The sequence below is a fragment of the Ixodes scapularis genome, unplaced genomic scaffold (genome assembly GCF_016920785.2).
Source record: "Ixodes scapularis isolate PalLabHiFi unplaced genomic scaffold, ASM1692078v2 PGA_scaffold0__279_contigs__length_252992795, whole genome shotgun sequence".
NCBI lineage: Eukaryota > Metazoa > Arthropoda > Arachnida > Ixodida > Ixodidae > Ixodes > Ixodes scapularis.
In genome coordinates, this window is record NW_024609835.1 from 51,016,959 (window position 1) to 51,033,943 (window position 16,985).

Here is a 16,985-nt window from a genome sequence, read left to right on the forward strand (position 1 = left end):
AATCACGTGACAGCTTTCCACAGGAGCGCACTCTAGAGGTACGCTATGAAGCGCCTTCCTCTGCCGAGGTCTTGGGGCAGCAGCAGGCAGTTGTGTCGCGGAGGGTCAGTCGAGCTTCACAGGGACATGGAGAAACGCTCGGCTTGGTCACTGGCGTGTAGCGTCCTGCTGGGCGTACTTTGCACCGTGGGTTTTTTCTACCAGGCCAACTCTGTGATGCAGACGTACCTGGACCACCCGTACCAATCGGTGATGACCGCAGACAAGCGCCAGGGTCTCGTTTTTCCCTCAGTCACCATCTGTACTGGCAGCTGGTGAGTCTTTTCTAATGTCGCTCTTCGTCCCCGATTGGTTCATGTGGTTATAGTTGAGCTTTGAGCGTATCCAAAACCTACACCTGAGACGTATCGTAGAGAAAGACGGACATTGACCATGCACCAGCGTGACTTTGCCGTCCAATCGTTCGGCTTTTTTAAAATTTGTTTTAGTTAATTTGCATTGCAGATTATATGATTCAGTCAGGAGGCGAAAACGCATCTTTGAATACACCCAGTAAAGTATAAGCCTAAAAAACCGATATATTATTAAAAAGAATCGAAACAAAACATTTGAGTGGTTGATCAACTTTATAATACTAGCAATATAAGTAAAACACTTTGCAAAATAAGCTCGCTAAGTTCTCAAGTAACCAAGTAACCACAAAAAAAAAAAAGAGTCAACCATAAACACCAAAGCGTATTGTACTGCATATGTACAATTATATGCCATTCATATTTTTGCATACATAATTCTTTCTATACATTGAAGTTAAGTGATAGAAAACAAAATTCAGTGATCTATTCTAGGATATCGCTCGAACAATATGTGCGCTGGAATTTTATTATGGTCACAAAGGGATGGGGCTGGCTCAGGGCTGGACTTCGCGGTGGAACAAACACGTCACACAAAACACTATTTTCAGCATCAATTTGTAACCGAATGCGACCAGATATTTCTTCCGACAAAATGTTGGGTTTCCTAGTATTCGCTCAATACCCCGATTTTCATTTCCAGCAGTGCCAAAGGTATGAATTCAGATATTCTTGAGACGTATTTTTGTTCGAATCAGTTTCCAGAGCAATGATTTCTTTCTTCTATTTCGCACTTTTTTAGGATAAACAAGAATTCGAGCGGCTGTAGGGAAAACCCACGACTGTGTACAAAATATCAACAGGTAAGCAATATGTTGGGGAAAGTATAAATCATTTTGCTTTTTTTAAATTATATTAATTGTTTCTATACTGAAGTGCGCTGAGTACGCTTTTTGTTATATGTATTTGGTTTAGAATAATCAACCTATATTTGATTACGCTGCTAAAATAATTTCATTATTCGGAATACCGAGTAATCAATTTCTAAGAATTGATATTACTCTCGTAGAGGTTATTTCATTTATCTCGATTAATAAAATTGCAAAAATAGCACATGGCTTCGAATCCGGCAATTCATACACGTTTTGGATACAGAACACAATCGTAGGCAAACCCACCTTTCAATAATTCTGGAAAGGGCTGCTTTAGAATAACTTAATAGCTTTGTGTTATATGTTAAGTGAGTTTTCTATATTCGTTTCTGTAGAAGCAAGCTCAGTTTAACGAAATCAATATCTTTTAAACACCTTTTTTTTATAACCTTTAAGTAGAAGAGCTTTTCTAGTCGCTGTAAAATTAGGTTTTATATATTAAGTTATACATAAGGGGTAATCTTGAAATGGTTCGTTTCTGTAAAATGGGGACACAAAATCTCTAAAGTTTCAACTGTCGGGATGAGGGGAACAAAAAAAAGAAAGCAGCAACACGAAGAGGCAGCTGATACCCCAACTTTGCTTATGCTGTGTAAAAAAAAAAAAAAAAAAAAAAAAAGCGCAGGGACAGCAGAATATTACACGCGACATCACAGAGGGATATTAGCACATGTCAGCCCACTCTGAACTATGTAGGTTTTTCTTAGCAAACAAACATGTTCATAGGATACCACTGTTTCCGAAAAATGCGCAGGACATAAGTTTCCTCGCCTCGTTGGCACCACGACGACAAGATTCAAACGACTATAATGCGCAGAAATCGGCTTCAATCGAACCCCGTGCACGGTACGCATGCAGCTGACGACACGCCACTGCGGTGGCGTTGCTGACTGCACTGCGCATGCGTAGTGGCGTCGCCTCACGCGAATGTGGTTTCTGCGCACGCCCAATGCTCCCACCCGGTGTGGCCAGACGCGGGGTTGTTTGGTAAACGCTATCGTTTGCTAGTATGGCCTATGGGTGCCGCCATCTTGCTGCTGGTGCGGGTAGATCGTCTGATAGCCAAGCATCGCTGAGGCGTACCACAGCCTCAGCGATGCTTGGCTATCAGACGTTCTATCCTCACCGGCAGCAAGATGGCGGCGCCCATAGGCCATACTTGCAAACGTCGCGTTGACTAACAAACCAGGGCGCCTTTAGCGGACACCACCGGCGCCGCGCATGCGCGATGGAGTGTCGGCAAGAAGCTCGCCGTCGCCCATAAACAAACCATTGAAATGCGACGTTGTCGGCGTTGGAGTCCCCGTGCTCTTTTTCGCGTTGGAATTGTTTATTCTACGTCTTTCAAACAATGTATGACTACTTTAGTGACCTCAGCGAAATTAACGAGGCTCGTTACACCGCGAAACTTTGCGTGAACAAAGTGTCATGCGGCGATTCATGGACATGTGTCACGCGGCGATTCATGGAGATTCGTGGACACCGCAGAATGGACCGTAGCTAAGATGTCGACGTCGACACTGAGAACCGCAAGCAGAATCGGACAAAGTAGATCAGGCATAACAAGTCGGTGATGGCCACTGGTAACACTTATCAACATCTCCTTGTATCTACTGTTTACACCGAGGCTATTTAACCCAACCAACCTTCAAACTTAGAAGTCTTTTGAGGCCTGCACTTACTTCTTATCGCAATTATAGGGTCAACGTTTCGCCTACGGGCCGCTGTTGTTTGAACGAGCAGACAACAAGAAGAAACGTTTGAGAGAGCAGACGACAGCTCGAACGATCAGGCGGCCGTTTGAACTTGATGACGCAGCGTAGTCCGCAGGTGGTCTGTAAAACTTGGCGGTTTTCCCGCGTTCATGTTGGAACAAAACAAATAATTTCGACGACCACAAGTATCCGTGAATTCAATCCATTTTGCTTCCTGCCCAAGCAATCGTAGTCGGACGGCGTCTGGTTTTCCTTTTTCACGGCCTGCTTGGTTCTCAAACGTACCGAACAGGCAGAAAACACATGAACCTTTCCCGACTCTCTTGGTACAGCCCCAGTCGCGGTGTTTTGACGAGAAGGCAGGTTTTTGACCGGTTTCTTTCAAGGTAACACAGGAGTGCATCTCACGCATGGTGACTTCCGCCCACAGCCTCAGACCGGAAGTGCGCCCGACGCGCCACCACGGCGCCGTGACATAACGACATAACCATGGACATAACAGAGCCGAGTTCGTGTATACGTCTGATCGCGTGCATTCGTGTTTTTTCAAGGAAATGGTTTTCGGAGTGTTCCGGGCCCAGTACGAGCCAGCTTTGCGGTGGAAGATATCCCACGCACCGCACGAGTTGTTCGAGTGCCGCATGCGATCTACCACTCCCACGTGTGGGTCCTTCGACTGCAGAAAACAGTGAGTGGCACGCGCAAATCCGCGGTCCTTTGCTGGACAGGAAGAATCGGCCTCGCACTGTGTGACCGTGCGATTTACGATGCAAAAAGTTGGGTTGTGTGTATGTTTATACAGCCTAGAACTTGGTCTGCCTCAACGGGCGAAGAGTCTCCCAGCTGTAGATGAGCAATTTAGCCAGTGCAGTACAACCGCTAGCCTGGGGTCTTTAACGTGCATCACGCAGTAGTGATACACGACCGCACGCCGGTACGATGCTCACCAAGATATTTACGATGCAAGTGTTGATCGTGACTGTTTTGAGCGCGTGTTTGTACACTCGTGTTCGAAACTAAATTCAAAATACAAATAAATGTCTTCCGTAATTGAGTATTTTCTTTTTCGCCGGAAAGCATGTTTCGAATTCTACAAAAAACATAGTACGTGAAAAAAAAAAAAAAAAAAAATCGCTTTCAGGAATGTTTCGGGCATAGAATTTGAAAGCGTAAGTGCAAGGTCCGGTTTCGAGATACACAATTTTTGTTTTCGTTTTTCCAGTGCTACGTGGGGTTTAAAAATCCAAAGCGAAATACAAATATCACATGAGGATCATATTCTCATGATCTTTCCTTCAATAAATCTGTTTGCTCCAGTACAAAACGTTTTCAATGACATCAATAAATATAAGTAATCAAACCAGAAAAGAAAGTAGACGAAGAGATAAACAGCCCATATGTGGTTTGATTTTCATAGCATGACACGTGGCAGTTAATTTGATTTTTTTTTATGTCCAAATTTTGTTCTTTAAAAGTTAGGCCTTCACAGCGCGATTGCGCCTTGCAATATGTAGTTTTTTTTTAATTAAAATTAGATTTTAGTTTTAATTATAACGCGGCGAAATACGAACCCGACACACGGTGTTCGTCTGAATGTGAGGCAAACACCTCTAATTTCTTCGTAGCAAAACTAAAAAAAAAAAAAAGCATTACCAGTATTATTGTTTTTCGCATGTGTGTCTTTTTGCGCGTGTGCCACGTGATGCGGTGTTATGCCGTCACAGTTGCAGCAAAAATGCTTACAATTCTCAACTCGATCGTCATTACATTTAAGTCTCAAAGGACTGCAGAAGAAGAGGCTTCAACCTTCAATTCCCAGAAAGAAATGACGTCAACGCATCACCCAGCACCAACGATACTAGATTAGCTCAGTTACGGAACTGCCCATAGACGATGCTTGCCCTCCCGTCGTTCCACACGCCAATGTTTTGGGGGGAAGGATGCTATGGTAACTGCTGTGTATTCTATGAACTCCGTTTGTTTCAAACGAGGTTTCGAAACCCAGCGTTCCATTAGGGTCAGAGCAGAGAGGGTAAAAGAGAAAAAAATGCACTCCCCCTCTCGCCCCACTGTCGTCCGCTCCGCCGAGTAGGCTGTAGCTAGCGTCCGGCTGGCGTGCAAACTCTGTTTAAAATCGCTTCATTTTGGAACTTTCAAGCGCAGATGCGCGGATTTTGGTATGCCAGTTATCGTGTAATACTATGATAGATAAAAAGACTCACAGGATCCAATTGCGCTGTTACCTGCGTGCAAATAAGAAACAAAAATAGGGAAAACTGTGTCAGATTGGCCGGTTTCTTTGGCGAAAAGAAAATCCGTTTGCTGTACCTTTTTTTACTATACAAAAGTTCGTACTGGTGTAGGCCTTTAGCGACCATGAGCGGAAGTCTGAAATAATAAATAAAACGTGCTCTCCTGCCGCAATACACGCAGTAGTTGAGGGTAGTACTGCCGGCTGACTAAACTGCTATTTAAGTAACGGAAAAAAGATATGCTAGTTGATCATTTAGCAAAATAGAACGACAGAGAAGAACGCGAAGCACTTCACAACGGCAGCCACGAGCGAGAGTTCAATGTTCGGTAGAGCCCGCCAATACAGCCCAAAGATGGAGAACGGCAACCTCCCGGTTTGTCGTCTGCTAGCGGAGTCGGGCGCGTGCCCTCTCTCTCGTTTTACCCCGCCGAACCCGCTGAACTTCCCGGATGTGCGGAGAGGGCGCTGCGGTCGAACAAAATGGTGCCGCCCAGAGAGCGCTAAATGGAATGGTATGACGTTTCACCGTACTCTACGGAACACAGTTTTGAGAAGAAGATTTGGATGACGCTTCAAAAGACGGGAGGCGGACTGAAGGGAATGAGGAGGGCGGGAGTTTCACAACTGAATACATCTAATAATGTTGCCCAGTACAAACTCATAAATTTGCTAATTTAAAAATAATAATAATAATCCGTCAGCGCCGTTCCTTTCTTCTTTCTTTTAAGATTGGCGCCTACAAGAACAAAGCTTCGGCTAATGCCCAATGTTCTACATTCCAATAGCGAAAGACTGCTCTCCCTTGGCAGCTGTAGATTTCCTGCACGATGGCGGACTAAAACCGCGATGCCACGGCACTCTTGATGCGTTTGGTTGGATTAAAAGGCAAAAGTAGCAACAGAAGAATAGGATGCGTGCAGTGACGTTGCACTTTCAACGCTATTGGATTGGCAATTGTCGGCTCCTTGCTTTGGCCGCGCTCCTACTATCGTTATCTTATGAAATAACTTGCACATTCTGTTGTTCCGCCATTGTGCAGTGGTTCCGACCCTCTAATAAACGCACGTGACTTTCGAAAGGGGTCTGAACCATTCCAAGAATCGCCTTTTAAACGCTATCCACTGGGCTGTCGAACGTGTTGTGCGCATGCGCACTAGCTCTATTTTGCGGAATATTAGACACATGCGTTCGCAACCTAGTGGCTGCATTTTTCTCCCGGGTGATAAGCGATCCGGTGGGTGCATAGATGACAACCTTTTGCGCACCCCAACCAAGTGTTTGGTTTTATATCGCGGTAAGCACAGCGGCACTGTGTCCCGCTAAAGTCCCTTGATACTTCTTTCACAAGTAACGACAACCAATAAAAATGGCAAAGCACATTCCACTGGAACAAAATGGCGGCATTCAGTTCAAACCTCTTCTGTGCGCCGCCATTCGCTTCCTAAATCCTGCACCGTCACGCTGTCGGCGCTTCAAAGAATGTCGCTACTTGTAGGGAGCTCTGATCTAGGGACCTTACGCCCTGCTGTGCATGCTGCGGTATACATTTAGACACTAAAATATGCACGTCATTCCTATGCCACATAGTGACGAATAGATCAAGCAACATTGGGCGGTCGTTATCTTTTGGGCACCGCTTCGTGCGCGAACCGTGTGCTCAGCTCCAAGTCCACGCCGAACACTGGCGCAGCACTCGTATGCAAGACGTGCTCAAATTGTATGGCCCAACAAAGGCGGACTCCGATAATTGACGCAGCCGCTACTAGATAACGAAGCACTTTAAAAAAAAAAAAAGTCGTTACGGCTATTGGAAGTAAGCACTTCCCTCTCTTTGACTCATCACCGTCGGTTCGTCGTTTGCAGCATTAGGATCACATATCTGAGGCTGCCCATCCAGCTCTGCTACACTCTGGACAGCACCCGCTACGGCGCTCCGGAGACCGAGTTGGGAAAGTGCGACACTCCGTGGCTGTACGGTGAGACCCTGATCACACGCAGTCCCCCTTCGGAAGGGTAATGGTCTAGAAGCCTGGCCACCGATCAGGGTGCCGAGTCTTGTCTAGAATTGCCGAGTCTATATATTGCCACGAATGACAATGGATGAGGCGATGAAAACTGAAGCAAACTAAACATTTAATGGGGCGAACTTCTGCCCAAAACAAAATAGAAAAATGTTAGCGTCGCAGGCGGCAAAACAGCAGAATCGAACGATGGGGCGAGACTGCGGATCGCCACGCGGAGCCCCTCACGTACACGCGTTGGCTTCTGGAACAATCGGCCTAGAAGGTCCAGCGACTAGAACATTCGGACCTCGAACAAGCAACAGAGTTCTCGAATTTACGGGAACATAGAACTGAAAGAATAGATAAAAGACGCGTAACTCCCAGGATTCGAACCCTGGGCCTCCGCAAGAAAGTCAAGCGCGGTATTCACTCGGCCACGCACGCGATCGCTTGCCGACCCGCGTGGCAATATCTTGCAAACATGGGGTTAGATATCTAGTTTGTCAGATGGTTCGAAACCATTATCGAAGAAATCGGGCCTGAAAGCTATGTAAGACGCTATTATTTATATCGAAGGTGTGGGCAGTGGTGCATCTGCTTTATAAAACTACCGAAGAAAAAAAAAAAAAAAAAAAGAGAAAAAAAAACTTGCCTTACCAAAAATTTACAAATAGACAGCCAATAGTATTTTATGAATTCATTGAAGTTATTAGGCATTTCTAAAGTCGAAGGGAAAAGCAGGAACTTTGTATCTTCATCTGGCGCGGCACCTGCGCGGTAAATTATTGCGGTTTCGGAATTTATCAGAGGTGCGCGAATATCAAAATTTTGATTGCGAATGGAATACTAATACTATTAAAACTGGACTGAGAATCAAATTTGAATATTTTAGGTGCTAATATTTTACATTTCATAGAAATTGAGCGTGGAAACTTAAAAAAAAAAAGAAGGAAGTCGTGGCTGGAAATTTCTTCTAGGAAAGCGTACCTATGAAAAGAAAAAGTTGTGTTAAATGAAAAACATTTCACATACATGCATTCAAAAAAAAAAGAAAAAAGAAAAGGTCTGGATGAGATGAGATAGGTAAACCTAATGTAGCATATGGCAAGCAAAGCCACGACTCCCTCATTTATTTAAATGTAGCTTGAGAAGTTTCGTTTCTTCGCCACTGTTGTAAATCGGGGGTCGAACAATGATTATAACCAAAGAAGGGTGATCCACAGTGGTGAGCAAAATTTCTGATGCCATCGAACTAACCGAGATTGGTGTCGCGGAGTTGAGTGACACGCAGACGCATCGGATTCCAGTCGGCAAGTGAAGTGCTTTATTCGAGCCGCCGATTATATAGACTCGAACGGAGGAGCGACAGAGTGAGGGGGCGCCCCTTGCGACCTCTACATCTCCCCTTCAGGGAAAAAGACACAAACTTGTTGTCTTTATAAATTAAGTCTCTCGGGCGTCTTGATGCGTCGCCCGAAGCGGGAAACTCTGCCCTGTTGCTGAGGGAACACTGGTGACTGCGGAGGGGGCACCGACGCTGTGCCCAGCACTGGGGATTCCGCCAGAGACCGCGGAGACCCAGTGGAGCGTTGTAGGGGTTGCAGAGGCGGCGAAGGTAGAATCGATGCAGCTGGAGTGTCGGAGACCGGCGAACTAGCAGACTCCACTGCAGGCTGAGATGGTGTAAATGGAACCAGATGACGACGGTTCCGCTCAAGTATGCCTGTGGGCGTCTGCACAACGTACGAGCGAGGTCGTCTTGCTGGCCCCAAGACACGCGCAGCTCCAGGTACATCTGCAAGCCAAACATCTTCGCCCGGAGACAGCGGACGAAGTGGACGAGCGGCGTGGCGCCTGTTGTAGTCCTGTGCCTGTCGGCGTCGTGCACACGAGTCTCGCTGGTGGAAGAGAGTCCTTGGAGGCGTTCGAGGGATCAGGGCCTCCTCAAGCTTCGGCACCGTGGTCTGCAGTCTTCTCCCCATCAAGAGTTGCGCTGGGCTCCATCCACTTACTCCCGGGGTGTCGCGATAGACGAGCAGGGCCAGGTAGGGATCCTTCGTCTTGGCCAGCAGGTCCTTCACTGTCCGCACCATGCGTTCAGCCTCTCCGTTGGCCTGCGGGTACCGGGGGCTGCTGGTTACGTGATGGAAGCCGTAACAAGCAGCGAAGGAGGCGAAGTCCCTTGAGGAGAACTGTGGCCCATTGTCGGAGACGACCACTGTGGGAATGCCAAAGCGGGCAAAAATGCTCTTCATTGCTGCAATAACAGCCGAGGATGATGTCGATGATAGGGTAATCACCTCCGGGTAGCGCGAATAGTAATCTACCGTGAGGAGGTAGTGACGTCCACCTACTTCAAACAAATCAGCCCCCACCCGAAACCAGGGCCTGCTCGGAGTCTGGGAACCCATGAGTGGCTCGTGGCGCTGTACCCGAGTCTGAGCGCAGGTCTCACAGCCGGCCACCAGCTGTTCCAGTTCAGAGTTCAGTGTCGGCCACCACACGGACTCGCGCGCCCGTGCCTTGCAACGGCCAATCCCCTGGTGGCCCTCGTGCAGTCTGGTCAGCATGTCACGTCGGAGCACCGCAGGAACCAGGATCCGGTTGTTGTAGAGCAGCAGCCCCTCACAGACTGTGATGTTGCTCCTCGTGCTCCAGAAGCAACGTAGATGGGCAGGAACTTGCGACGCTCGCCGCGGCCACCCACGTTCGCAGAGACGAGCCAGATCCATGCAGGTTCCGTCTTCCTCCTGGTGTTTGCGCAGTTGCTCAAGACCCGGAGCAGTAAGGTCTTGCCACCCCTTCACGATGTTGTTTACGAAGCGCTCTACATCGAGGGAGTCGACTTCCAGACTGGCAACCTGCGTAGTAGCTGGAGCCCGGGAGAGGGTATCGGCGGTGGCGATAAGCTTCCCAGGGACGTAGAGCACCCGGAACTGGAAGCGAAGGAGCCTCATCCGCAGCCGTTGAATTCTTGGAGGGACGAGGTCTAACTCGGCATTGCCCAGAAGTGTGACGAGAGGCCTGTGATCAGTCTGGACGTCGAACTGGATACCCCGCACAAACTGTTCGAATCGTTCAACTGCCCATGCCACGGCGAGTGCCTCCTTTTCGGTTTGGCTGTATCTGGACTCCGTCGGAGTTAGTGAACGACTTGCAAATGCCACTGCACGATGCTCTCCGGAAGGTTGCTGCTGCAGGAGAACTGCTCCGAGGCCGTAGGAGCTGGCGTCGGCGGACACAGTCGTGGGGTAGGTAGGGTCGTACCGGGCCATGCAGGCGGTTGAGCTGAGCAGCCCTTTCAGTTTCTGGAACGCTTGCTGCTGTGCAGGACCCCAAACCCATGTACTGGACTTCTGAAGAAGAGCCCGGAGGGGTGCTGTCGTGTCCGACAAGTGGGGAAGAAAACGTCCCAAGTGATTGGCCATCCCCAGCAGTCGTCGCACTCCACTGACGTCTGAGGGAGCCTCGAGATCTGCGAGCGCTTTGATCTTCTCCGGATCAGGACTGATGCCTCTGTCGCTGACCATGACGCCCAGGAACTTGACTTCACGCGCCGAAAAGACGCACTTGGAGCGGTTGAGCTTGACCCCGGCTGCCTGTAGACGCTGCAAGACGTTGTTCAGGCGACGGTCGTGCTCAGCCTGAGTGCTGCCGAAGACCAATATGTCGTCGATCATGTTTACCACACCCTCGAGGCCTTCCAGGACACGGCTCATCTGTCGCTGGAAGTATTCCGGCGCCGAGCAGATGCCGAAGGGGAGGCGTCGGAAGCAGAACCGCCCGAAAGGGGTGATGAACGTAGTCGGTTCTTGGCAGCTTTCTGCAAGCTTCACCTGATGAAAGCTCGCCGTTGAGTCGAGTTTGGAGAAGACCTGGGCTTGTCCAAGTTGTCCCAGGGTGTGCTCGACGGAGGGGAGGATGTGTCGCTCTCGTAGGACGACCTGGTTGAGGCGGGTCAGGTCGACGCAAATTCGGTAGTCGCCAGACTGCTTCGCAACGACGACGACGCCGGAGCACCACTCTGTGGGGCCGTCAACGCGGCGAATGACCCCGTCGGCTTCAAGCTTCGCAAGTTCGCGCCGGACAGCGTCATGGAGTGGAAGGGGAACCCTTCTCGGCGTGCTCAACGAAAAGGGTCGTGTCCCGGGTTGGAGACGGATGACGTACTCCTCTCGCAGTTCGCCCAACCCGTCGAAGATGTCTCGGGAAAGAGGCGTGCGCTGCTGTGGCCCTTCAGAGCTTGTGACAGCATCTGCGAACCGGACGACGCCCAGGGCCTGGATTGCGGGGAACCCAAGTAATGGCGTGGTCGATGCTGGCAGCACGTATATACGCTGGACCGTGGTCGTTCCCTTCCACGTGAGAGTGGCGTCGAAAGTGCCCAAAACGGTCAACACGTGGTTTCCTGGTCCCGTGAGCTGGCCTTCTACCGGTTGAAGTTGTGGAGGGAGGCCTGGAAAAGTCTCGGGTACGGCTGTGACTTCGGCGCCGGTGTCGATCTTGAAGTTCACGGAGTGACCGTCGACGGAGACTTGCGTGAACTTGGCTAAGGGGCGCGGCGTCACCGCGTGCAGCTGAAGAGAGCCAAGTCGGTCCCGCTGTTCGCAAACGGCTGCGTAATGACCTTTCCGCTTGCAGCGGCTGCATATGGCGTCCCGTGCCGGGCAGTTCGCACGGGGGTGAGCGGTGCGGCCGCAGTAACGGCAGGGGCTGTCGCCGTCGTGCTTGTCGCGGGCCGCGTGCTTGCCAGTGCGAGTGTTCTTGCGCTGTAGGTTTTTCCCGGAGCGCTGTCGACCCTCGGAGTCGTGCTTGCGTGTCTCGGCGAGCACGTGGCCGGGAACAGACTCTGCGAAGAGCGTGTCACGTGCACGTCCGGCGTCCTCGTGGACACGAGCCTGGAGGCGGGCTTCGTCCAGCGATAGCTTGGGACTTCGGCAGAGTTTGTCGACGAGCGCCTTGTCGCGAAGCCCCACGACGAAGCGGTCCCTTACGAGTCGGTCTTCAACTGCGGTCGACGCATAACCACATTTCTTGACGAGCAACCGGAGCCCCGTGAAAAATGCGTCCACGCTTTCGCCGGGTTCTTGGATGCGACGATGAAACACGACGCTTGCGTATACCTCGTTGGTAGGATGCACGAAGTGGCGTGTGAAGGCTTCTTTGACGGCGTCGAAGGACAGTAGCGCTTCCGAAGACAGGCCGAATGTCTCAAGTACGCGCCGAGCCTCGTGGGAGCCCATGAGGTAGAGAAGAGTCCGTACCTGGACCTCGTCGGCGGCGTGGTGTAGTCCCGAAGCGAAGCGGAAGTCTTCGAAGACTGTAATCCATTGTTCCCAAGTGCTGGGGTTCGCGAAGTCGAACGGAGGCGGCGACGGGAGGGACGTGTGGGGACTGTCGAGCGGCTGTCCGCTAAGCCTTGTCTCCTGCTGCGTAGCTGGCGGAGTCATGCCGGCCGTGTCGAGCGAGCGAGGCGAGGCGAGGCGAGCGAGCGAGCGGGCGAGCGAGCGTTACGCCGCCGCTGTCGTGACCACTTCTGACACCATGTCGCGGAGTTGAGTGACACGCAGACGCATCGGATTCCAGTCGGCAAGTGAAGTGCTTTATTCGAGCCGCCGATTATATAGACTCGAACGGAGGAGCGACAGAGTGAGGGGGCGCCCCTTGCGACCTCTACAATTGGTTCTATGGTTGGTCAAACAACAACATATCAGCCGTTTCTCCTAGCACATCGGTGCAGAGCCGTGAAGCTTGACGCACTCCCGTCGTTGCAGAGCGGTGAAGCTTGATGCCAAAGCGCTGGTCACGACTGAAGGGTGACGCGAAAAATGGAGAATTCTCAAAACATTATCGTAATTTTCAGAACACACACACACGCACACGCACACACACACGCACACACACACACGCACACACACGCACACACACACACGCACACACACACACGCACACGCACACACGCACACACACGCACACACACACACGCACGCACACACACACACACGCACACACACAAAAATAGTTTGAGCAGTAAAAGTGTCTTGCTTTTCGAATCGAATAGAGAGCACTATTTGAGAGTTATTCAAAGTTTCAAATATTTGCACATCTCTATGGTCCGTTGCAACTCAAGAATGTAGGGGGAGGTTAAGACTGGCTGGGGAGGAGGAAGCAGGCGGAACGCTGGAGAGAGGAGGAGGTTTCCTCCTCTCCTCTGCAGCGTTCCGTCTGCTTCCTCCTCCCCGGCAGTCCTTTCTCTCGCCTTACCTTCTTGGGTTCCAACGGACTATATACTTATCTTATATGCTTGAAAGGGATACTGAATCGAAACTTAAAATATACAAAAAGCATGAAGAACTAGGTCAAGTAGGATGATCTAAACCTCTAATTAATAATCGCATGGTTGTGTCTAAAGGGGTATTCACACGAGGGAGAAATCCCGGGGATTTCTCCCCGGCACGCGCATTCCACGACGAAAACGTTAGGCTTTGCGATGTGCAAAAGCCTCGCGTTTTCATCTCGTGATTCTCGCGTGCCGGGGAGAAATCCCCGGGATTTCTCCCTCGTGTGAATGCCCCTTTAAGCGGATGGCTCTATTTTTCATTCTAAATGCCGGGATTCTGGCGAGCGCTTCTAAGTCAGCCATCGAGAGTGCGATGCATCTCGCCAGGCCCGGCGCGGCCTTGGCGTCATCATGTCATGCAGGGCCAAGCGTACCGTAGTAATGAGCTTTGCCACCTAGGGCGTCAAGACGTTACAATCTCGCTAGTCGGTAGTACCCGAGGACTGTAACATATCGAGGAGCCGGCGGAGCTGCCTCGTGTGTGTGATTGCCGACCAACGCGACGAGAGCGGTGGGTATGATGACATTAATGAGGACGAAGACGCCGCCACATCACCAGTGGTCATGATGGCCAAGAAGCGGTTCGGCCTACAGTCGCATTTGTATGACCCTTCTGCCTTACCTTTGTCGTCCGCAACAGGCAACAAAGCTTTTTCACGAAACAATCTTACGACAAAAAAGGTGCTTACGAAAAACCAAAGAAGAAATCTGTATTTATAAAGCGAAATTATCGTAAGTTTTGCGTAAGTTTTGTTGAAATTCTACGAAATCTCCAGAAGTGTACGCACTTTTAGAGCGCAGCTCTTAAGCGCCCGTTTCCGGCTTGAGCGGCGTCGCCGTCAGCGTTGGCGTAAGCGCGCGCGTTGCATTATGGGACGTTTCCCCGCTAACTTTAGCGGGGAAACGTCTCATAATTAATACAGCGCGCGCGGCTACGCCGACGGCAGCGCCGAAGCCGGCGGCGATGCCAATTTTTTATCAACAAAAGAACGGCAAAGCGACATTCTTTTGTTAATAAAAAAAAAAAAATGAATTCATTCAGTCATAAAGTAGGGTGCTGTTGAGTGGAACACACTTCGGTTTCTGAAGGGAGTAAAAGAGGTGTAGGAAGGAGTATTGCTAGTCGAAGAAGCGTGTTGGTTCGGGCCAAGATTGAAGAAAGAATAAACATGTAAGGCCGAAGACGACACAGTCCCATCTTGCAACTATAGCATCGGACATAAAGGGATTCCAAAAGCGAGCAACGAATTTTTTCTTCAATCTTGGTTAGGAAAAAGTGTTAGGATTTATTGCGGGAAGCGACAATGCTTTAGCGAAGGTAAATTGTTTCAACCACTACATCAAATAAATATTGCCCGTATCAAAGCTCTTTACATGGAGATATATTCCTTGAGCTTGGATATAATATGCCTAATGTGAAATATTTACAAGAAAAAAGCAGCCTTCTTGTAACCGTTGTGATTGCGGAGGCGGTCACCAGTGCCTTTGAACAGTCGAGTATAGTGTAAAGCGGCGGAGCAGTCAACGGGATGCCGGTATCGTGCGTGTTCCGTTGCGTCTTTACTGGTTGTTTCTGTTTGTGCATGTGACAACTATCTGTGGTGCGTGTTTGTCGTAAATGTTTTGCTTGAAAAAAACTCCAAAAGATGCCGAGGATTGCGAGCACCCTATTTTTATGGTACTTACCTGCTTCCTAAAGCCACGGCCACACTGCTACTATATCATACAAAAGATAGTTTTCAAACCACATTTGAAGCGTATTTCTTCCTTGGTCTAGGAGAAACTCTCTGGAGACATGTTCGAAGCACGTGTGAGCAGTCGGACTGCGGCTTAAGGGTGTTGCCTTAAGCCGCAGTCCCACTGATCTGCCCTTACTATGCTGGCTTTTGGTATTTGTTAGCTTCCCGAGACAGGCTGACTCTCACCCTTAAGGGTGTAAAATCTTTTAGTATGTGCGTCACTTACATTACACTTAAAATCACTTAAAATTTTCTGAAATTGTAAGTGACGAAATGCCGCTAGCATTCAGTATTCGTCATCACGTACTATTGTTTTTCTTCTAAGCATTTTTTTTTCATTGTTTGAAATTAATCACTTAGAGGTCTGAATTTTCGTTTAATCATTCTAACCTCCATAGCTATATATTCAAAAATTTTACTCACACATAATTTGGTAGTATTTAGGCTAACGCGAAAAACTTGGTTCGCTTTTCTTGAAATTCCTGCTGATTAGGAAACTTGTCTTGTGTTCTTGGTGCTTTTGTTCTTAATGTGTGTAATACGTTCCATCAGACTAAAAAAAAAGATTTCTCACCTTTTCTTTTTTATATATTTCTTTGATTAATGACTTTCGAATATACTTGAAAAGTCACAGGACCGCACAACATTGCATGTCGAGAAAATTACCCGTGTGAAAAGGTAATGAATCGAGTTCCATTGGTGTTAGCGTTTTCTGGATGTGCGGTGCTACCCGACACATATTTTGCGGCGTCCGTAAGGAGGTACTGAGTCCACTATGCAGTGTTCATTGAGTGGGCGCTGTAATCAAAACATGCTGAAAAGACTAAACAAAACACGAATGAAACGCGCCTCCTACAAAGGCAGGATAGAGTGAAAAAGCGCGCTCTCTTACGGCCTTCAGATGGAGGGTAGTTTGTCCCGACCACCGCAGCTCGGTAACGTTGCTGTGACCTCACCCCTCCTACAGGGGTGAGGTCAGTTAAAATGTAGCAGAGCGGACGCCGGAGAGGAGATCACCTCATCTCCAGTGTTCGCTCAGTTAAAATGGAAAGAGGTGGAGGGAGTTTCCCCTGAACTCTTAACCTGTCAGTGACTTACCTTTACAGGCCTCGAGGTCGCCTGCCTGCAGAGACCTAAGCAGAACATTTCTTCCTCCTCGTCTTTTTAATAATAAAAAAAAAGAAGAAAGGAAAAATAAATTTGCGTATATTCAATCCGTAGGCGCTCTAGGAAGGCCAAACCAAAGAAAAAACAAAGTAAAAGCGCGCCAACGCTTATTGGTTCACGTGACTATGGCATAATTGACTCTTCCGTATATCGGCTGCAACCTTTTTTATTTTTTTATTTCGTTTGATTTATTTAAGGGAAGTGTATACGTTAGATTCAATGACATTAATTGCATTTTCTCCCTCTCGCGACGCGCAGAGCTGGAAGCCAAGATGACCGTGGATCCGGCGCAAACTCTGCGGCTCATGCACACGGTGCCGTTCCCGGTGTTTGTGCAGCCGCCGGGGCACTGCGTGCCCGAGCGCGTGGCGCCCGTGGCCCTGGAGCTGAACCAGATCTACCACATCGCCGTCAAACAGGCAAACCTCGCTCACGGAGTGTCTCTGGCGTAGGGCCGGCCTGGGCGCCATCAAAAGGGGAGCGCC

The 16,985-nt window shown here is 49.2% G+C and overlaps 1 protein-coding gene across 1 annotated transcript; it reads left to right on the forward strand.

Annotated features, from left to right (window-relative positions):
* The first annotated feature begins 81 nt into the window (after positions 1-81).
* On the forward strand, positions 82-16,985 carry LOC115321895. Its single transcript, XM_040205459.1, has 5 exons — positions 82-314; positions 1,153-1,213; positions 3,549-3,685; positions 7,115-7,227; positions 16,759-16,985. Exons 1-5 carry the CDS (start codon positions 127-129, stop codon positions 16,950-16,952), a joined length of 693 nt encoding a protein of 230 aa, XP_040061393.1. The 5' UTR covers positions 82-126; the 3' UTR covers positions 16,953-16,985.

Excerpts from the sequence above, each read along its gene's own strand:
- LOC115321895 (XM_040205459.1), top strand. The coding sequence starts at position 127 with ATGGAGAAACGCTCGGCTTGGTCACTGGCGTGTAGCGTCCTGCTGGGC. Across the intron at positions 1,214-3,548 it reads TGTGTACAAAATATCAACAG|GAAATGGTTTTCGGAGTGTT; the intron begins GTAAGCAATATG and ends TGTTTTTTCAAG. Across the intron at positions 3,686-7,114 it reads TCCTTCGACTGCAGAAAACA|CATTAGGATCACATATCTGA; the intron begins GTGAGTGGCACG and ends CGTCGTTTGCAG.